Genomic DNA, 23637 nt, shown 5'->3' on the forward strand with positions numbered 1-23637 from the left:
TCTGTAGTTTTAAACCTCGTAAGTTGTAATTAAATTAGCTGGGGGGTTTTTTCAAGGAGACAATACTGGGTATTTAAGAAGAATTTACCTTTATAGTTGCTGGTTTAATTCTCTGTAGCTGATTTTACCTATGTCTGGATGAGCTTTGATTTTCAAAGGAGCTGGCTTTGGAGCTTTCTCAGCAGATTGCATGCTTTTCAAATTATTAGAGAAGAAACAACAGTATTAGAGGTGTTTATTTAATACAAAGTGCACATTAAATTGTGAATTGGACACTGGTCTGGTTGCAGAACAAAATGGACAGGCTCAGTCAGGAGGCATTTACCCAGGAAAGTATTTACATTTCCACCAGGTAGGACTAAGCAAACCACATCCCATACAGTCTAGAAATATCAGAGAAATTTTAGCTGGGCAATTGTTACTCTTCCAATAAGCTAGGATCTGGGGTGCAATCGTATTATCATGAAGTAGAGTCCATAGATTGGGATCTGGTTGAGGTGCAGCACAACTGCTACAGATATTTACCAGATACAGAGTTTGTAGACCAACATTTTTACAATCCCACAATTTAAAATAGGAAAATGATAAGCAATGCATTCTAGATAGTGTGAAAGATTCCAAATTTGGCAGGCAGGGCAAACATAATGAGTAAAAGCTATTCCAGACTCACCAGGTTGGCAGGAAGCTCTGCATCCATTCCTGTGCGGATTGTTTGGCCTATTCATTCTGTCCCTCCCACAAAGGCAATGCAGAACCGCAGGACTGGATAGGGCTTGTCTTCTGCCTAACCAACCTCTTCCCCCACAGGTTGTGTCCTTGGGATCTGGGGGCTGGTAGAACTTGTCTCTGGCAGAACATCATGGTGTAGACCCAGGCTGGGATCTGGGGTAAAGCATTGGCTGGAAGCTTAGGGCAGGCATAGGCTGGACACAGGTACTGGCTGGGAGCTGGATACAGGTATTGGCTGGGGGCTGGATGTAGAGCACAGATTGGGGGCTGGATATAGAGCATAGACTGGGACTGGATGCAAAGCACAGATTGGGGGCTGGATACAGAGCACAGACTGGAGCTGGATATAGAGGACAGACTGGGGACTGGGACTAGGGATTGGCTGAGAGCTGGAACCAGGGACTGGGAGCAGACAGGGGCTGGATACAGACAGAGCTGAACCAGGGACAAGGGAAAGGACTGGAAAACAGACAAGAACTGGACTGGGCAGCAAATGGCAGAACAAAGACTGAACAAAAATAGGACTGGACAAGGAGAGGGCTTAGACAAGCAGTGGACTAGAAAGAACAGGCAACAATAAACAGGAAAGCCCAACAGGGCACAGGGATGGCAAGGAAAACCTAGCAGGCCCAGAGGCAGTAAGGTAAGGCAGGTGGGCCCAGGGGAGCCACAGAGCAAGCAAGAAGGCCTGGGAGGGCACAAGGCAAGCCAAGATGTCTGAGTAGGCCATAAGGCAAGACAGAATAACCAAGTAAGAGTGGCCCAGTCAGAGGGTCGAGGTGACTGAATAAAGAGGCATTGAGGTATTGAACAGGCTGAGTTAAATAAGGCTGAGACTAAGGCAGAGAAGAATGAGAACATTACTGGCAGAGCTAGGAGTGAGGCTTGCTGAGGACCCCTACTGGAAGGAAGGTTGCACAGCAGGCAGAGGCTTGGCACGGGGAGACGGTAAAGCAGGCAAAACTGTGATATCATGGAGGCAGAAATTGGAGCTAAAGTTGTAGAGACAGTTGAAGCTAAATTCATGGAGGCAGGAACTGAGCTAAAGCTGTAAAGGCAGCTAGAAATAGATTCATGGATGCAGGAACTGGAGCTGAAGTTGTATAGACAATTGGTAACTATATTCATAAGAACATATGACCAAGGAGTTATCAATCCAGGATGCAAGTACCTGGAAAGTACCCAAATATTAAGTAGATCCCATGCTACTAATGCGGGTAATAAGCAATGGCTGTTCCCTAAATCATCTTCACTAATAACAGTTTATGGACTTCTCCTCTAGGAACTTGTCCACACCAGAATGGAACCAGGCTAAAAAGGAGTTAGAGCAGTTTTAAACTAGAACAAGGGGGAAAGCCAACAGTCACTCAGCAGTACATGGTTCAGAGGAATGTATCTTTGAAGGATACTAATGAAACAGGAGAGTTAGGGCATCCCAACAGAGAGGTTTCCTTAAAAACAAATGTGTAGTCCATGTGCCTTTATGTAAAAAATCACCTGAGCTAAATATTTCCAAATTATCTTTATCAACTGAAAAGTAGGTTGTTAAAACAAACAAAAAATGCACTTTGAAATGTCTGTATGCCAATGCCAGAAGTCTAAGAAGTAAGATGGAGAGTTAGAGTGTATAGCAGTAAATGATGAGATAGACATAATTGGCATCTCAGAGACCTGGTGGAAGGAGGATAACCAATGGGACAGTGCTATATGAGGGTACAAATTATATCGCAATGATAGGGAGGATCAACTTGGTGGGGGTGTGGCACTTTAAGTCTGGGAGGGTATAGTGTCCAACAAGATAAAGATCATACAAGAGACTAAATGCTCAGTAGAATCTATATAGGTAGAAATCCCATGTATGTTGGATAAAATTATAGTGATAGGAGTATACTACCGTCCACCTGGACAAAATGGTCAGATGAAATGCTAAGAGAAATCAGAGAAGCAAACCAATTTGGCAGTGCAGTAATAATGTGAGATTTCAATTACTCTAATATTGACTGGGTACATGTAACATCAGGACATGCTAGAGACATAAAGTTCCTGGCTGGAACAAACAACTGCTTCATGGAGCAATTGGTCAGGAACCAATGAGAGAGGGAGCTATTTTAGATTTAATTCTTAGTGGAGCGCAGGATTTGGTGAGAGAGGTAACGGTGGTGGGGCTGCTTGGCAACAGTGATCATAACATGATCAAATTTAAACTAATGACTGGAAGGGGGACAATAAGTAAATCTACAACTCTAACGCTAAATTTTCAAAAGGGAAACTTTGATAAAATGAGGAAAATAGAAAAAAACTGAAAGGTGCAGCTGCAAAGGTTAAAAGTGTACAATAGGCATTGGCATTGTTTAAAAATACAATCTTAGAAGCGCAGTCCAGATGTATTCCACACATTAAGAAAGGTGGAAGGAAGGCAAAATGATTACCGGCATTGTTAAAAGGTGAGGTGAAAAAAAATCCTTCAAAAATTTGAAGAAGGATCCATCTGAAGAAAATAGGAAAAAGCATAAGCATTTTCATGTTAAGTGTAAATAAAGCACTGATAAGACAGGCTAAGAGAGAATTTGAAATGAAGTTGGCCATAGAGGCAAAAACTCATAATAAAAACTTTTTAAAATATACCTGAAGCAAGAAACCTGTGAGGGAGTCGGTTGGACCGTTAGATGACTGAGAGGTTAAAGGGGCTCTTAGGAAAGATAAGGCCATTGCAGAAAGACTAAATGAATTCTTAGCTTCTGTGTTTACTAATGAGGGTGTTGGGGATAAACCTGTTCCAGAGATGGTTTTCAAGGTTGATGAGACAGATGAATTGAACCAAATCACTGTGAACCTGGAAGATATAGTAGGCCAGATTAACAAACTAAAGAAGAGCAAATCACCTGGACCAGCTGGTCCAGGAACTCAAAAATGAAATTTCAGATCTATTAGTTAAAATTTGTAACCTATCATTAAAATCATCCATTGCACCTCTAGACTGGAGGGTGGCCAAAGTAACCCCAATATTTAAAAAGGGCTCCAGGGCGATCTGGGAAACTATAGACCAGTAAGCCTGACTTCAATGCTGGGAAAAATAGTGGAAACTATTCTAAAGATCAAAATCACAGAGCATATAGAAAGACATGGTTTAATGGAACACAGTCAACATGGATTTACCCAAGGGAAGTCTTGCCTCACAAATCTGCCTCATTATTTTGAAGGGGTTAATAAACATGTGGATAAAGGTGAACCACTTTAATGTAGTGTATTTGGATTTTCAGAAGGCTTTTGACAAAGTCCCTCATGTGAGACTTCTAAGAAAACTAAAAAGTCATGGGATAGGAGGCATTGTCCTTTCATGGATTACAAGCTGGTTAAAAGACAGGAAACAGAGAGTAGGATTAGATGGTCAATTTTCTCAGTGGAAAGGGTAAACAATGTAGTGCCTCAGGGATCTGTATTTGGACTGGTGCTTTTCAATATATTTATAAATGATCTGGAAAGGAATATGACGAGTGAGGTGATCAAATTTGCAGATGATACAAAATTATTCAGAGTAGTTAAATCCCAAGCAGATTGTGATAAATTCTAGGAGAACCTTGCAAGACTGGAAGATTGGGCATCCAAATGGCAGATGAAATTTAATGTGGACAAGTGCAAGGTGTTGCATATAGGGAAAAATAACCCATGCTATAGTTACATGATTAGGAGTTACCACCCAGGAAAAAGATCTATGCATCATAGTGGATAATACATTCAAATCGCCAGCTCAGTGTGCTGCGGTAGCCAAAAAAGCAAACAGAATGTTAGGATTTATTAGGAAGGGAATGGTGAATAGAATGGAAAATGTCATGATGCCTCTGTATCGCTCCATGGTGATGCTGCACCTTGAGAACTGTGTACGATTCTGATCACCGCATCTCAAAAAAGATATAGTTGCACTGGAGAAGGTATAGAGAAGGGCGACCAAAATGATAAAAGGGGATGGAACAGCTCCCTTATGAGGAAAGGCTAAAGATGTTAGGGCTGTTCAGCTTGGAAAAGAGACAGCTGAGGGGGGATATGATAGAGGTCTTTAAAATCATGAGAGGTCTAGAACAGGTAGATGTGAATCAGTTATTTACTCTTTCGGATAATAGAAGGACTAGGGGGCACTCCATGAAGTTAACAAGTAGCACTTTTAAAACTAATCAGAGAAACATTTTTCACTCAACGCACAATTAAGCTCTGGAATTTATTGCCAGAGTATGTGGTTATTGCATTTCGTGTAGATGGGTTTAAAAAAGATTTGGATAAGTTCTTGGAGGAGAAGTCCATTAACTGTAATTAATCAAGTTGACTTAGGGAATAGCCTCTGCTATTACTGGCATCATTTGCATTTGATCCACTTAGTGTTTGGCTACTTGCGAAGTACTTGTAGCCAGGTTTGGCCACTGTTGGGAGCAAGATGCTGGGCTTGATGGACTTTTGGTCTGACCCAGTATGGCAATTTCTTATGTTCTTAAACTTTTTTAAACCGAGCTAAGCTAACTGCCTTATCCATATCCTCTGGCAATGAATTCCAGAGCTTAATGGATACAAAAACTTGATCTAAAGCTGTAGACACAGCGGAGCTGGATTCTTGGATGCAGGAACTAGAACTGAAGCAGTACAGACAGCTGGAACTGGATTCATGGACGTAGGAATTAGGTCTGAAGTTGTATGGATGCCTAGAACTGGATTCATAGACACAGGAACTGGAGCTGAAGCTGTATAGACAACTGAAACTGGATTCATGGATGCAAGAACTGGAATTGAAGCTCTACAGACAGCTGGAACTGGATTCATGGACACAAAAACTAGAACTGAAGATATACAGACAGCAAGTGCTGACTTCACCAGTGTTAGAGATAGGCACCAGAGCTGTAAAGATAGCTGACACTGACTTCATCTGTGCAAGGACAAGAACTGGAGCTGACCAAGCAGCTGACACTGGCTTTACTGGTACAAGAGTAGGCACTGCAGCTGTAGAGACAGATGACACAGACTTTACCACTGCAAGGACAGGAACTGGAGTTGAAGAGGCAGCTGACGCAGACTTTACCAGTACAAGAGTAGGCACTGGAACTATAATTTATTTATTTATTTTTAATTTTTATTTACCGAGGTTCTTGTATCGAATACAAATCACTCCGGTTTACATAAAACACTGAGATGCCCAAAAAAGGGAGGAGCTTTACATATAACAATAGAACAAAGTACAAATTGAACATAGAATAGTATAGTTACAAGAAACGTTTGAACTCAGTATCATAGTATGGTAACAAATAGAACAATAAGTATCATAGTATAGTAACAAATAACAAATAAAACAATAAAGCACAGTATAATGATGTTATTCTGTAATGATGTTATTCTGTAATGATATTATTCTGAACTTGCTATTGGAACTGTAAAGACAACTGCCACTTACTTCACTGGTGCAAGGACAGAAACTGGCTCTTTATCTGGGGCCAGGTACAGGTAAAGCTAAGAGTGTTAAGAAAACTGAAGCCTCTGTTGCATTTAAATGATTTTCGAATAGTCTTGCAGGCCCTAATTTTACCAAAATTAGATTACTGCAATGCGCTACTGCTGGGGGTTCCTTTGTCAACTATTCGTCCCCTACAATTACTGCAAAATGCAGCCGCGCGATTGCTGTCTAATATAAATAGGTATGAACATGTTTCCCCAGCATTGATGAAGTTACATTGGTTGCCAGTCCAGTCCCGCATTCATTATAAATGTCTTACCTTAATCCATAAAACCATATATGGGAGTAATTCGGAATGGCTTAATGCTTCACTGCGTATTCATGTTCCAGCTCGCAATCTAAGGTCACTCGGGCAAGCTCTACTACCAATTCCCTCACCCAAATTGGCCCATTTGAGCTCCGTGAGAGAAAGAGCATTATCCTTGGCTGGACCTGGGTTGTGGAATTCCCTCCCGGTTGAAATCCGCCTTGAGGAGAATATTAATAGTTTTAAAAAACTGATAAAGACCTGGCTTTTTCAACAGGCTTTTAACTAGGCCATCCGATTCTTCTCTTTCTCTTTATTTTACTTAAAGGATTATCAGGAGACATAAAAAGTCGCAAGGGTTTAGAGGAGCCGAAAAATCTAAAAAATGACAGAATAAGGGAGGTATAGGTCAGGATAAAGAACAGGGATGAAGTCTGGAGGGTTTTAATTTTGAAAAATGTTTTAACTATTAAGATTTTATCTTGTTTTTATGTTTTGTTTTGGTTTTTTTTTTCTTCTTATTTAATGGGACATTATTTTGTATTTGATTTTACTATGTAAATTATTAGCGAGATATATGTGTTTTGGGTAACGGATTTTTGTGAATTTTGCTACTGCGAATTCAAATATTGTTAACCGCCTTGATATTAACTTGAAAGTCGGTATACAAAGTTAAATAAATAAATAAATAAATAAATAAATAAATAAATACTTCCTTTAGATACAAGATCATATGAGGGAAAGACGTAGGCTGGTTCTGGAATTGGAGACACAGGCAAGATAGTACCTCCTCTGGGTGCAAATCTAGGTGAGGCAAAGTCAAAAGCTAGTTGCATGGGGCACAAACCCTGGGTAGTCTTCAAGAAGAAGGCTGTTACTCTCTCTAGCAAGGGGCAAGCCCAGCTTGAGACCTTCCCTGATAGTCAGAAAATCAGCAGGGCCACCTTAGTCTCATCCTGGGATTGTCATGAGGAAATTTCTAGAACAAGAGATCATATTATTTACTTTCATTATTATTAAATAATGACATTATTTACTTTCACTGTTTAATGTGTTCTCTGTAAAGCCTGTTGCAGTTTTAGTTATCTGTGAACCGAGATGATGTTCCCAACGTATCCCGGTATATAAAAACACTTAAATAAATAAATAAATAAATAAATAAAATAAAAATATTGCTCCTTGAGTGGAGGAGTAGCCTAGTGAGTAGAGCAATGAGCTGTGAACTAGGGAAGCCAGGCTTCAAATCCCACCGCTGCTCCTTGTGAGCTTGGACAAGTTACTTTACCCTCCATTGTTTCAGATACACACTATGGGCCTGATTTTAAAAAGCATTTACGCACTGGACCTTCGATGCTTAAGATCATAGAGCACTGGGATTTTCTTCTGTATTGACGGAGCGTTCACAAGATATTCAGACATGTTTGAAACTTTGTCTATATTAATAGGTAGGCTAGTCACTTCAGTCTATCTCAAACAAGATGGCAGACAGATTACCTTAGTTCGTCTCACAACTCACTGTATTTTCCATTCCCTTGAATCACCTGGATGCTACTGCTTAGGGGAAATTTTACTGAAGACCGTGGTGCCTGGGCATTGTTCCTCAACCCTCACAGCACTTGTAATGCACAAAGGAGCATATGTGCACTTTACTCCAGGAAATGGCTTTTGAAAATTGCTATGAAAGTATGCTACATTTAATTTGCCTTGAAGTGCCTGAATATAGAAGAATATAAATCAAATAAAATAAATAAATGTAAATAAACTTAAGGAACTTCACTTAAGTACCATAACAGCAATCTGGGAACCACCTGCAAGGGTTCCAAGGATCTGGTACATGAATCTTTTGGAAAGCTGGAAGGAGTAGTAGGCTCCAGCAGGAATAGAGTCATCAGAGTAGTTAGAACTAATTCCACTTGTGTAGGAACTGATTCTGATGGAGCAACTGGGATCACCGGTGCACCGATTGAGGCTGGTGAGACAGCTGGAACCAATGGTACATATGCTGAAGCTGCTGGCGCAGCCTGGAGTGAAATCTTCAGTATTGCTGGCTCAGCCCAGAGGGGAGTTTCTGAAACTGATGGTGCAGCATGGAGTGGACTCACCAGAGGAGCTTGCTCCTGTGAAGCAAAAGCCTGGTCTGTAAAACTGATTGAAAGCATTAAGTCTTTCATACTGTCAGAAACCCCTTCAGCACTGCATCAGGCTTTGGTTGGTCCTAACTGACAGGGATATCAGGACTTGACAATCAGGGATACTCGAGATGGAACATGTGTACCTGGAGAGGTTAGGCCCAAGGACTGGAGCAGGAGTCCAGGAACTAGACTGCAGGGCTGGAACCCTGGATGTGGATCAGGATCAGAGGCCAGAGGACCAGAATTTCCACAGGGCAAATTCTGAGACGGTTGGTTGGACCAGCATTGTGTGCTTCTGAGAATGTCTAATATCGTGGACTCAATTTGAGGCATACCCAGTGCTGATCCAATCAGACTGCCACAGTGGTATAGCTAACTCTGCCTAGTATAGTATTGAAAATGCTAGGACTCCTTAGCAAGTCAGCATCCTCTATAGCTCTGTGGTAGGTTCACAGTCTGCAACTCCCAGATCTGTGGGTTCAAACCCTGTTTGACCATGACATTTTTGCAGCAATACTGAATGCTGAGCCTGCATGTGGGAAGTGTAAAACTTACTTTTTTTTTTTTTATGTCAGGAGGGAGGGAGGGGAGCTTGGGGGTTAAGTTTGCTTTTCTTTGAGAGCCAGCATAGAAGGAGGGGAATTTGGTGATAACTTTGTTTTATTATTAGATGCAGAGAGGGAGGGAGGGAGAAAGTGGGGCATAAGCGCCAGACTCATTTTTTTTCTTAATGTTGGGAGGAAGGGTGACTGGACAGATTTATGTCTGCTATTGTGGTGCTTAGGTTTGCCTGGCTAAGTTGTGGACTACTGCCCCTGCCACACTCACCCATACACACCAAGCCACACATACACACACATGCACACACACACGCCACTCACTCTCTCTTCTACCACTTACATTCCCACCCTCCAACTCACCCCCACCTAAACCACAAACTCTCCCTCCACACACCCCCACAGAAAAGGGGGAAAGAGTACACACCCCTGTCTCTTGCCTCACACACCCCTACACCTCATTACAACACCCCACACACACTACCCCAACTACACCATTATCCTTCCTTGCACCTACACCATCTCCCCTCCCACATATACCTCTCCTCCCCCCCCCCCCCCCATACACACACTTGGGTGCTGAGAAGGGGAAAGAGTGCCCATACATATACACACACACACACACAATTACATCCCTTAAGCATACACCCCACACACACTACTACCATGCCTTCCCTCCCCCCACACTCACTCGTACATTGGGGAGGGAGAGAAATAAACTACAAGTGAACTGCATGAGGGAGAGGAGGAGAAAGTGCACACAGATACATCCCCCCATATACATTTCACCTACACTGTTGGCTTCCCCGTTCCTCCACACACTCACACACATACACACACACACCCTCTACACCACTTCCCACCCCCTACACACACACACATATGGGGGAGGGAAGAAAGATCTACAAAGTGGGGAGTGTGAAGGGGAGTGTGCCACAACCTGTCCCACACACCACTCACTCTCCTTCGCACCCCCACTATCTACCCACATTTCCCCTAATTCTCAGCCCAGCCGCTCCAGACACACACACACACACACACACACACACACACAATGAAAGAGTGTCCCTACCTCTACACACAAACTGGGAGGAGGAGGAGAGAGCTACAAAGAGGAGGGTAGGAGGGTGACAAAATGGAGAGTGCAAGGGGGAGAGAGTGGCCCCAGCCATACTAACACACACCCCCCACTCATCTCCCCCACCACATATATACCACCCCCACCAGCGGCATTGACAAGCCCCTTGTTGTTTTAAATTGGTTTTGAAATTGTGTGTATTAATTGATGTAGAACTTCTCTATCTGTGTTTGTTCTATTCTCTTGCACTATTTAATAGGGATGTGAATCGTGTCCTCGATCGTCTTAACGATCGATTTCGGCTGGGAGGGGGAGGGAATCGTATTGTTGCCGTTTGGGGGGGTAAAATATCGTGAAAAATCGTTAAAAATCGTTAAAAATCGAAAAATCGAAAAACCGGCACATTAAAACCCCCTAAAACCCACCCCCGACCCTTTAAATTAAATCCCCCACCCTCCCGAACCCCCCCCCCAAATAACTTAAATAACCTGCGGGTCCAGCGGCGGTCCGGAACGGGCTCCTGCTCCTGAATCTTGTCGTCTTCAGCCGGCGCCATTTTCCAAAATGGCGCCGAAAAATGGCGGCGGCCATAGACGAAAAAGATTGGACGGCAGGAGGTCCTTCCGGACCCCCGCTGGACTTTTGGCAAGTCTCGTGGGGGTCAGGAGGCCCCCCACAAGCTGGCCAAAAGTTCCTGGAGGTCCAGCGGGGGTCAGGGAGCGATTTCCCGCCGCGAATCGTTTTCGTACGGAAAATGGCGCCGGCAGGAGATCGACTGCAGGAGGTCGTTCAGCGAGGCGCCGGAACCCTCGCTGAACGACCTCCTGCAGTCGATCTCCTGCCGGCGCCATTTTCCGTACGAAAACGATTCGCGGCGGGAAATCGCTCCCTGACCCCCGCTGGACCTCCAGGAACTTTTGGCCAGCTTGTGGGGGGCCTCCTGACCCCCACGAGACTTGCCAAAAGTCCAGCGGGGGTCCGGAAGGACCTCCTGCCGTCCAATCTTTTTCGTCTATGGCCGCCGCCATTTTTCGGCGCCATTTTGGAAAATGGCGCCGGCTGAAGACGACAAGATTCAGGAGCAGGAGCCCGTTCCGGACCGCTGCCGTTCCGGACCGCTGCTGGACCCGCAGGTTATTTAAGTTATTGGGGGGGGGGGTGCGGGAGGGTGGGGGATTTAATTTAAAGGGTCGGGGGTGGGTTTTAGGGGGTTTTAGTGTGCCGGCTCACGATTCTAACGATTTATAACGATAAATCGTTAGAATCTGTATTGTATTGTGTTCCATAACGGTTTAAGACGATATTAAAATTATCGGACGATAATTTTAATCGTCCTAAAACGATTCACATCCCTACTATTTAACAAATGTTATTGGTATTTGTCTTGGATCAGAGGGTTAGAAAGGGACATCACACTTTGTGATGCTTGCTCTTTCTTCTCCCTTTCTTGCTCCTTGTCTCTCTGAAGCCAACAATTCAAACTTAGGCTGACTGTTTAGTGGTTTTCTGTTGTGTACACATTCATTGTGAAAGTGACACCTTAGAGATTCCTTTGCACCCGCTTCATGTGGTCTCTGATTTCTCAAAAATAAAAAGGGCTCAAGATTACAATTTCAGACTTTATTTTGCCTTTGCTTTCTTTCAGCTTTCTTTGGCCTGTTCAGTTTCCTGTGCTTGTCTCCATCTGTGATCTAACATAGCCTCCTGACTCTAACTCTCTGTAATCTGCCTAGCATGGGTTCCCAATATAGGTGGAATAAAAACGGATGCAAATAAAGAAATAAACAGTCAAAAACAATATGTGCTTCTCCAGTTCTTATTCATCTTTCCCAGTTATAAGAAGACTCACTCTAGTCCTTCCTCATTCCTGGCCAGAACATTAGCACTTGTACAAATTCGAGTGTTGCTCCCTCTTTTCTTTATCTTTTTCAACCTGTCTCTTTATCTTTTTTTTCCTGTACTTCTCTCTCTCCCTTTGTCTTGGGCTTCTCTATCCATCTCATTCTCTAATTCAGACAAGAAAGCACACCTTAAGCAAACTCCCTCTACACGTTTGCAAGGGGATAAGTTAGCACAACATTAGACCTAATATAGGGGTTTAGTTATCAAGGTGCAACGCACGGTAACACACATTAATGGCGAATAGGCCCTATTGCAAATAATGGGAGCTGCTGTAAATAATGTGCATTGTTTAGCAGGGCTAGACCCCATAGTACAGAATAGCATGAGAATGAGTTTTTGCTCTTTAGTACTATTCTAAATTGTTTGAACCATATGTACATCTCACAGCTCTTTCATGCAGTTTTGAAAATATCAAGAATTTAATATTGGTAGCCACAGGATTTTATTTTCAACATATCCAATATTTAGGGCAAAATATTGTTCTAGCTAACACTTTGTGCTCAGACGTAAGTGAGTTAATGAGTGCAATTTTTCATGTTCTTTTCTAGGTAGCTATAGATTTTACAGCATCAAATGGTGATCCCCGAAACAGCTGCTCGCTCCATTACATCCATCCTTACCAGCCCAATGAGTACTTGAAAGCACTAGTAGCTGTTGGTGAGATATGCCAAGACTACGACAGGTAAATGATTGTTTGTTAACGTGCTCCCTGCAGACTTGCTGCCTCTTCCACAGGTCTATGTGATATTCTCCTCATTGTGACTTGAAACTAACTGTAATTGCATGGATGCACTGTATTACTTTATAGAGTGGGCACAAACAACTTATACCATGGAGTTCCGAGATGTGTAGAACAGTAATTATTTTTGTAGACACGTGGCCTGTATTTTATAAAACTTAAATTACGAGTTTCTTACACTCATCATAATGTCGTACAGCATGGCAACATTATTAAGGAGATATGATCTAGTGCAGTAGTCCTCAACTCAGTCTTTGGGGATCCCCTGACCAGTTGGATTTTCAGGATATCCACAATGTATATGCATGTGCTAGTTCTGCATACAATTGTGAATATATATCTCATGCATATTCATTGTGGATATCCTGAAAACCAGACTCATCAGCGGATCTCCAAGGATTGAGCTGAGGACCACTGATCTAGTAAAGTATTAGACTATGATTCAGAAGTCTTAGGACAAGGGTTTCCAAACCTGTCCCGGGGGACCCCCAGCCAGTCAGATTTTCAGGGTCCCCACAATGAACATGTACTTGTGATAAATTTGCATGTAATAGAGACAGAACTTTAGATTGTTCTCTGCTATTGATTCTCCAGGCATTTTTTAGCAAATCATTTTATCCCAGGACAAGCAGGATGCTAGTCCTCACATATGGGTGACGTCATTCATGGAGCCCTAATGCGGGAAAACTTCTGGCAAAGTTTCTAGAAGCTTTTAACTGGCAGCCTGGAGCTACTGAGCATGCCCGGCATGCCATGATATTCTCTGCCACAGGGGTCTCACTTCAGTCTTCTTTTTTCCACGCTGCTAACTACATCGCGGTTCACAGGAGCCCTGTGAGGTTTTCCTCACAACTAGAAAAAATTAGAATAAAATTTGCCCTTTTACGGGTCTCACTCGCTTTGTCACCGGCTGGTGACAAAGAATATATTTTTCGCTAAAGAAAATACCTATTTTTCATCGACGGATGTCGACGGAAAAGACTTCAGGCTTCAAAAAGTGCCCGGCCTGCAACCGAACAATGTCCATAACGGACCCGCATGCCGAATGCGTTCGGTGCCTTGGCGGAGACCATGACATCGCGGCCTGTTCAAAATACCAGGAAATGACGGTAAAAGGCAGGAAACTCCGCCAAGAAAAAATGGCACAAATTTTTCAGATCCAAGCAGGGCCGTCTCCGACGACTTCCACAAAATCGTCGCCGGTAGGCCTCACAAAGAAGATACTAATCAAGAAAAGACTTCCGGAGGGTTCGGGGGATGCCTCCTCTCCAACACCCTCCGCATCATCGACAAGGTCGGTATCTGAGTCACGTTCAAAGCATAAACACCGACGGTACTGATCCATTCCACCGCTTCCGCCGCCGGGGGAACCGATCCCTAAGAAGCAAAAGATTTCATCTGCTTCCGTGACATCGGTTCCAGAATCGATACCATCGACATCGATTACTGACTTGAGTGCTTTAATCAAACAGATAGTCACCGATGCCCTGCAACATCAAATACCGGCGTCATCGCCGATGCCGACCACCGAGTCGATGCCGACCACCGTGTCGATGCCGGCAGAATCGCCGATGTATTTAACTTCGATACCGGCTTCACAGCCGATGCCGGCGACTCCATCGACAATGCCGATACTGCATTCGATGCCGGCATATACGCCGATGCCAGCGATGACTTCATCGATTCCGCTGATGACTTCTTCGATGACAGTTCCATTCTCACTACAAGAACCATCGATGACATCGATTCCTTCACAAAGTTCGATGCCCACGATGACTTCTAGGCCAATTTCATCGATGATTCCAATATCGATGTTCAGCTTCCATTCCTCATCGATTCCACCTACTGCACAATCGATGTCTCTTTACACAATGGCACCAACTAAAGCACCTGTGCCAAGAAAGACACCTTCAGCTCAAAAGTCATCAGGAAAATTTAAACACTCTTCATTTACAGCTCCAGACACTTCTACTTCTGAAGCACAATTACATAGCATCCTCACTAAGAGGTATCAAGACCTTCTAGCCTCATTGCCCATAGCACCTGGTCAAGAAGAAGAGGATAGAGAGTATTCACCGGATCCTCAAGATCCCCTACAAGGACCTTCAGGAGTTCCTCCACCTCAAAGGCCGGAACCTCCTCAGTATCATATTCCTACGTCAGATACTTGGTCAGACTCAGAATCTGAGCATTCCTCAGAAGATTTCTTGTCTGAGACTTCTCCACCTCAAGCCGAAAAGCAATCACCTCCAGAGGACCTTTCATTTTCCTCTTTTATTCAGGAAATGTCTGAGTCCATACCCTTCCAACTCCAGGCTGAAAGAGATGAGAGGCAACAAACACATGAAATACTGCAATTTGTGGATCCTCCTAAGCACAATCTAGCCACTCCAGTGCATGAAGTTTTATTACAACTTCAACAGAGGATATGGGAACATCCATGCACAACCCCTGCTGTAAACAGAAGAGTAGACTCTACTTATCTCGTTCAAGCAGCCCCAGGATTTGAAAAACCTCAACTCCCTCACAACTCCCTGGTTGTAGAATCTGCTCAGAAAAAATCCCGCAGATCCAGGACTCATGCCTCAATCCCTCCAGGAAAGGACAGTAGATTTTTAGATTTAATGGGAAGAAAAATCTACCAGGGAGCCATGCTCAACTCTAAAATTGCTGCATATCAGCTTTACATGACGCAGCACCAGAGAAATCTCTGGAAACAAGTTGAAGAGTTTCTACCATCTCTGCCTCAGCAACAACAGGAGGCAGCACAGCAAATCATCCAAAAAGGGCTAGATGCAGGAAAGCACGAGGTAAGGGCAGCCTATGATGCTTTCGAAACATCATCTAGAACAGCTGCATCCGGCATCAGTGCAAGAAGGTGGGCCTGGCTAAAGGCTTCAGATTTACGCCCGGAAGTCCAGGACAAATTAGTAGACCTACCTTGTCAAGGGGATAATTTGTTTGGCACCAAGGTGCAGGATGCCGTTGCCCAGCTTCGAGAGCATTCGGAAACATTGAAACAACTTTCAACCTTACCTCATGACACTGCAACTCATACAACTCATACAACTCGCAGACCACCACGTAGAGAGGCTAAACGTCCCTTCTATCGACCAAAGAGGTATTATCCTCCGGCCTCTAGGTCAAGACCTCCAAGGTCTCAACAACGACCACAACAGAGACAACAACGGTCTGCAAGGCCACAGCCACCTCCTCAAACAGGTTCCACCTCGGGCTTTTGAAATAAATCTCAGAGCGCAAAGCCAATTACCCAATCCTTATCCCAAATTGCCAGTTGGAGGGAGAATTTCCCATTTCTACAAAGAATGGACAAACATTACAACCGATCATTGGGTCCTGTCCATAGTTCATCAAGGCTACCGCCTAGACTTCTTATCTCTCCCTCAGGAGTTTCCACCACAAAACTCCCATCTCAATCACATACCTCAGTTACAAACAGAATTATCTGCTCTTCTGAAAGCAAAAGCTGTGGAACACGTACCACACGCTCAGAAGGGAAGAGGATTCTATTCCCGGTATTTCCTCATTCCAAAGAAAACCGAAGGCCTACGTCCCATTCTAGATCTCAGAAATCTCAACAAATTCTTAAGAAAAGAAAAATTCAGGATGGTTTCGCTAGGCACCATGCTTCCACTAATACAAAAGGGAGATTGGCTTTGTTCTCTGGATCTTCAAGATGCATACACACACATTCCTATATTCCCGCCTCATTGCAAGTATCTGCGATTCACAGTAGGACATCAGCATTTCCAATACAGAGTGTTACCATTCGGCCTTGCTTCAGCTCCCAGAGTATTCACCAAATGCCTGGCAGTGATTTATTTATTTATTTATTTAACGTTTCTTTTATACCGATGACCATTCGCACATCGCATCGGTTTACAGTGAACAAAAAACCATTGGGCAGAGCCCTTACATATAACAGATAGCATAGTAAACTAGGCAACATATAAATAATTTTTGGGAGGAGCCCTTACATAAAATACAAACATCAATGAGTAAATGCTATGGGTATATGCTATGGGATTGAACTATAACAATAACTATATACAAATTAGTGCACAGTACAAAATCAACAGGCATAAAGGCGTTCATACCAGGATATCAGAATAACATTCGTAGGGGGAAATTATGTAATAGGGGGTGAGATGGAGTAAGCTTGCTGGAAGAGCCAGGTTTTAAGTTTCTTTTTGAAGGCGAGGGTATAGGTCTCAATGTGAATATCATGGGGCAGTGAGTTTCATATGGTGGGGCCGGCAAGGGAAAAAGCTCTGTTAATGGTGGAAGAGAGTTTAAAAGGTTTGATAGATTGGGCATGGAGTGTTCCTTGTAGTGCTGGGCGGGTAGGTCTCTTGGAGGTACGGGGTAAGAGGGGGGGGGTTAAGCCAGTTGAGGTTGGAGTTTAATAGACTCTTGTGTATGATCGAGAGAGTTTTATAAAGAATTCGTGACTGTATAGGGAGCCAGTGTAATTCAATAAGTGTGGGGACACTTGCACAAACAAGGGACATTTGCACAAACAAGGTGTTCATGTCTTTCCTTATCTCGATGATTGGCTAATCAAAAGTCAATCACAACAAGGAGCAGTAAATTCTCTGCATTACACAATAAAGTTACTTCACAAACTGGGATTCCTCATCAACTATCAAAATCCCACCTGAAACCTTCTCATCTACTCCAATTCATAGGAGCAGAATTAAACACAAACATTGCACAGGCTTTTCTTCCAGAAGATCGTGCAATCACACTGTCCCGGTTGGCGAACTCAATTTCCCTACAAAAGCAAGCGACAGCTCATCAGTTTCTAATCCTACTAGGCCACATGGCTTCAACAGTTCATGTCACTCCTATGGCGAGACTTGCCATGAGACTAACCCAATGGACTCTGCGATCACAATGGATCCAAGCCATTCAACCACTACATTATCAAATCCAAGTAACCCACCAACTACGCTCCTCGCTACAATGGTGGACAATCAAGGACAATTTACGCAAGGGCCTACCCTTCCAAAAACTAGTCCTTCAGATAACATTAACTACAGATGCATCCACCTTGGGGTGGGGAGCTCACATAAACTCTCTTCAAACTCAAGGAACTTGGACAAAACTCGAAGCCACATATCAAATCAATTTTCTGGAACTTCGAGCTATACGTTATGCGCTGCATGCATTCAAGGACTGCCTTTCACACAAAACTGTGCTGATCCAGACAGACAATACGGTAGCCATGTGGTACATCAACAAACAGGGAGGTACGGGCTCGTATCTCCTTTGTCAAGAAGCTGCACAAATTTGGGACTGGGCCTTGACTCACTCAATGTTCCTACAAGCTACTTATCTAGCAGGAATTCAAAATATACTAGCCGACCGACTCAGTCGCCAGTTCCAACCACACGAGTGGTCTCTGAATCCCTCGATAGCGACCAAGATATTCCAACGTTGGGGACAACCAACAGCAGACCTCTTTGCGTCGCTTCTGAACCACAAAGTGGACAACTTCTGTTCTCTACACAAACAGAAGAACCAGCCAGCCAAGGACGCTTTTGCTCGCCCTTGGAACTCAGGCCTACTATATGCATATCCTCCAATACCGCTTATCACCAAGACGCTGGTGAAGCTACAACAGGACAAGGGGACCATGATACTCATAGCCCCGTATTGGCCTTGACAAGTATGGTTTCCCACACTGCTAGACCTTTCAGTCAGGGATCCAATACCCCTGGGAGTAGCTCCCAATCTCATCACTCGGATCAGGGTCGGTTGCGCCATCCCAACCTTCAATCCCTATCCCTGACTGCATGGATGTTGAAAGCTTGATACTACAACCACTCAATCTTTCAACTAATGTTTCTCAAGTGCTTATAGCTTCACGCAAACCTTCCACAAGAAAGAATTATTCTTTCAAATGGAAACGGTTTACTTTCTGGTGCAAGCAAAACAATATTGATCCCTTCACTTGCCCCACAACTTCTCTTCTAGACTATTTGTACTATCTATCAGACTCTGGTCTTCAGACATCATCAATCAGAGTACATTTGAGCGCAATCTCAGCTTATCATAACAAGATAGGAGATGCACCTATATCCACACAACCTCTCGTCAGTAGATTCATGAGAGGTCAAACTCACCTTAAACCACCAATTCGGCCTCCAGTCACACAATGAGACCTGAATCTGGTTTTAACAGCATTGATGCGTTCTCCCTTTGAACCCATACATTCCTGTGATTTTAAATTTCTCACATGGAAGACTATCTTTCTTATAGCCATCACATCAGCTAGAAGGGTTAGTGAGTTACAAGCACTTGTCACGTATGAACCTTATACAAAGTTTCTCCATGACAGAGTGGTTCTCCGAACACACCCAAAATTCCTTCCTAAGGTAGTTACAGAGTTCCACTTAAATCAATCCATAGTTCTACCCACATTCTTTCCAAGACCTCATTCTCACCAGGGGGAAAGAGCTTTGCACACCTTGGACTGCAAACGTGCATTATCTTTTTATCTGAATCGCACTACGTCCCTCAGAAAATCCAATCAGCTTTTTGTATCTTATGATCCAAATAAGCCGGGTAAAGCAGTGGGAAAGCATACTCTATCCAATTGGTTAGCAGCTTGCATACAGTTTTGCTATGAAAAAGCAGGCCTTCCTCTCCAAGGGCGAGTAAAGGCACATTCAGTAAGAGCAATGTCAACCTCAGTAGCACATTTTCGTTCAGTGCCAATCATTGACATCTGTAAAGCAGCAACATGGAGTTCTCTTCACACCTTTGCAGCTCATTACTGTTTGGACAAGGAAGGACGACAAGATTCAGCCTATGGACAATCTGTCTTAAAGAACTTGTTTCCAGTTTAATCCCAACTCCTTCTACAACCAACCTGCTGTGATCTTCGGCTGCATCATTTCCTCAAAAATGCATTACTGCTACCTGCATGGACAATGACTCAGCCTCTAGCTTGCTAATCACCCATATGTGAGGACTAGCATCCTGCTTGTCCTGGGATAAAGCAAAATTGCTTACCTTGTAATAGGTGTTATCCCAGGACAGCAGGATGTAGTCCTCACGGAACCCACCCGCCACCCCGCGGAGTTGGGCCTCAGACTTTTATTATTTTACTTTGCTAACGCTTATTGCTACAATACAAGACTGAGGAGAGACCCCTGTGGCAGGGAATATCATGGCATGCCGGGCATGCTCAGTAGCCCCAGGCTGCCAGTTAAAAGCTTCTAGAAACTTTGCCAGAAGTTTTCCCACATTAGGGCTCCGTGAATGACGTCACCCATATGTGAGGACTACATCCTGCTGTCCTGGGATAACACCTATTACAAGGTAAGCAATTTTGCTTTATCTCCCTGTGCCCCTAGGACTCATATGAAAACAAGGCATTTGTCTTAATCTGACTTTCCAGTTCAACATATTAAAGCAAGCAAACAAACAAATATATGGAGAGCTAGTATACTTCATTTATAACTATTTGCATACTTTGCAGCAACATACCCTGATTGTTTATATCTTAACCTAACATTTACATTGAATTATCACAGGATTAGCACCACATTATCGTTGTCATTTTAAGATATCTTTTGAGAAATCCTTCTATAACAAAGCTTAGTTGTATCAAACTGAAATTTTGTCTCCAGTGTGATTCCTGTGTAATATTTGATATGCTATTGAAATGCTTTACCTCTGCCCACCTGCATATCTTCATTATTTCTCCTCTAGATCACTCAAAATTATATGCTGGTGCCCTTCATTCCTGTACTTATCCCTTCAACTTTTCATGCCATGCTCTTATCAGTCCTCTCCTTCATGGCCTCGAGTGGCTCCTGATTCATCTAACCTCTTGCTGCAATCTTTTATCACTTACCTAGCCTACATTATTGGGTTTTTCATCTTAACTCAAAATCTTGATTCATCCATTCAGTCTAGCACATTCCCTCTATTCTCTTTTTCAAAGTCTTCTCTCTGTCCCTTTCTTGCCCTGCACCAGGTTCCGGCTCTGTGTCTTCCAGTTCTAAGGCCCTTCCCCCATTATAGAACAAGCTTTCTTGCTCCATCTGTTCAGTCACCCTGTCATTTTCATTCTTCTAACAGTCCATTTGGTTCTACCTGCTCTCTTCCACTGTTCTCCATGATTTGATTCCCCTATCTTTTGGATTCTTGTCATGATCTTGGCCTGTTTAATATGTCAGATTGGTGTCCTGGTTACTGGCTGTAAATGCACTTTAGATAAAAATGTTATGCAAAACCTAGTAATAAATATGTTAAATTTGGGTTTAACATACTATACTGCTTTGGAGCAAATACATTTGTGAGCTCACAGTCTACTGTAGACCACTACATTTCTGCCAGACAATTCTGACATGTACTCTGCTTAAAGTAACCAGCTAGCTCCATATCATAAGAGTCAGTTTGACTCAATTCTGGTTTTACCCGGGGGCTATTTTGCATCTATAGACTTGCTGTTCCAATTCCTGTATAAGGAGATCAGGACCATCAGTCCACAGATGCAGTGAGATAAAATCAGGACCAGTTCTCCCTATTCCTTCACTTGTAAAATATATTCAATGTGATGCAATACTTCACGGTTAAACCTCTAAAACTTAGCTGTTATAGTTACTAAACCATTCTCCCCATAGTTATTAATGTAAATCATTTTGACTGTTCATGTAAACTGTTGTTATACCTGTCAACCTGAGTGAAGGCCTGCGCCAAACTTCGGTATATAAAAGCATACAAATAAATTATTTTATATTTTACTTTGCCTGTAATCTGCTTAGTAAGGGTCTCCAGTATAGGCGGAATAGAAATAAATAAATAGTCTATTGTGTAGTACCTTATCAGATTGTGTAGTACCTTATAAGATTAACCTATTCTGAGTCAGTCCCCTAGCACCATACTATGGGGGTCATTTTCAAAGGAGTTACGCATGTAAATGTGACATACTATCGTAGCAATTTTCAAAAGCTATTTACTCGAGTAAAGTGCACTTACTTGAGTAAATCCTATGGACAATTCAATGGCATATATTGTAGCAATTTTGAAAAGCCCACTTACTTGAGTAAAGTGTATTTACTCGAGCAAAAACCAGTTTTGCTCGAGTAAATGCTTTTTAAAATCTACCCCTAAATGAATTATATCATAATCTAGGCTTCTCCATTGATTTCATACTTTCTCTTTGTGGAGTAAATTTTCAAAGGGGTTTTACGCACAAAACACATTGTATGCACATACATTTGATGTACATGCGTACAAGCAATTTAAAAAAAAAGGCTGAGTGTTGTGTTACCTGGCCATGGTAAACCCCGGCCAGGACCCCTACCTTCGCTGGTTTGCCGGAGCGGGACCTCCTCCCGACGCAGCAGATGATGCGCGGGCTGCAGCGCGATTTCCCCAACGTCCCTACTGGTAGCATCGGGGAGAGCGCGGCAGGCCCCGCCTCTTAAAGGGGCCGCGACGCGAAGACCAGGCCAACTCCAGAAGATGACGTCAGCACCCAGGGAGATTTAAACCTCTCCCTGGGACCCAGAAGACGCCTTGCAATGAGGTTTCTTTGTTTGTTTCTTACCTGTGCCTAGTAGAGGTGTGAATTGGAACCGGAATCGGTTCGGATTCCGGTTCCGATTCACATTGTGGGGTTTTTTTTCGTCCGACCCGATAGTGGTTTTGTTTATCGGCTGCGCCCGAGCCGATAAACAAAAAACCCACCCCGACCCTTTAAAACTAATCCCTTAGCTTCCCCCACCCTCCCGACCCCCCCAAAATACATTTTACAGGTACCTGGTGGTCCAGTGGGGGTCCCGGGAGCGATCACCATTACCAATTTCAGGCCTTGCCTTTCGGACTAGTCACAGCACCCAGGACCTTTTCCCAAGGTCATAGTAGTGGTAACAGAGGCCCTTCGCAAGTAGGGCATTCTAATTCACCCCTATCTGGATGACTGATTGATTCGAGCCAAGACACTGCATTTCCTGCAAGGTGATTTCCTTGCTACAGGAACTAGGCTAGATGGTGAATCTGGCCAAGAGCAGTCTCAGACACTGAAGTATCTCGGGATTTGATTCAATGCAAGGCAGGGCAAAGTGTTTCTGCCAGAGTCTCATATCCACTCATTGATGCTGTGAGTCCGATTCCTGTAGAACTCTGTTTGTCCAACAATGTGGTCTTATCTTCAGGTCCTGGGGTTGAGGGCTGCCACATTAGAAGTGGCTCCAAGGGCGAGGGCACATATGCACTCTCCTCATCGCACCTTGCTCTCCCAATGGAGTCCGTAATTGCAGAACTATACGGTGGGGCTGCTCCTTCCGATAGAAGTAAAATCCCAGTTGAACTGGTTGTTACACACGGATCATCTCAGGAAGGGAATTTCCCTGATGATGCCAGATTAGTTGGTACTCATGACAGATGCAAGTCTCCAGGGTTGGGGGCTCACTGTCATGAGTTGGTGGTGCAAGGGTACTGGAATGCAGTGGAGCAGCAATGGAACATCAACGGACTGGAGGTATGAGTGATTTGGTTGGCATGCCTGAGTTTGCTGAATGGCTGGAGGCTCGGGTGGTTCGGATAATGTTTGACATTGCAACAGTGGTGGCTTACATCAATCATCATGGTGGAACCAAGAGTCGACAAGTTTCAGAGGAGATAGATGCACTCATGGTGTGGGTGGAGCAGCATCTCCTAAGCATATTTACCTCTCACATTGCTGGAAAGGACAATATCAGAATCAATTTCCTCAGCAGGA

At 43.5% G+C, this 23637-nt stretch overlaps 1 protein-coding gene across 3 annotated transcripts in view; it reads left to right on the forward strand.

The window, feature by feature from the left end:
• The window catches only part of CPNE4 (copine 4), a 988906-nt gene that overhangs the window by 863119 nt on the left and 102150 nt on the right, over positions 1-23637 (forward strand). For all 3 annotated transcript variants that reach the window (XM_029589334.1, XM_029589333.1, XM_029589332.1), the window contains exon 12: positions 12685-12818. In XM_029589334.1, coding sequence (XP_029445194.1) covers positions 12685-12818 — 134 coding nt within the window. The remainder of the gene's footprint in view (positions 1-12684; positions 12819-23637) is intronic.

The sequence above is a fragment of the Rhinatrema bivittatum genome, chromosome 2, assembly GCF_901001135.1.
Source record: "Rhinatrema bivittatum chromosome 2, aRhiBiv1.1, whole genome shotgun sequence".
NCBI lineage: Eukaryota > Metazoa > Chordata > Amphibia > Gymnophiona > Rhinatrematidae > Rhinatrema > Rhinatrema bivittatum.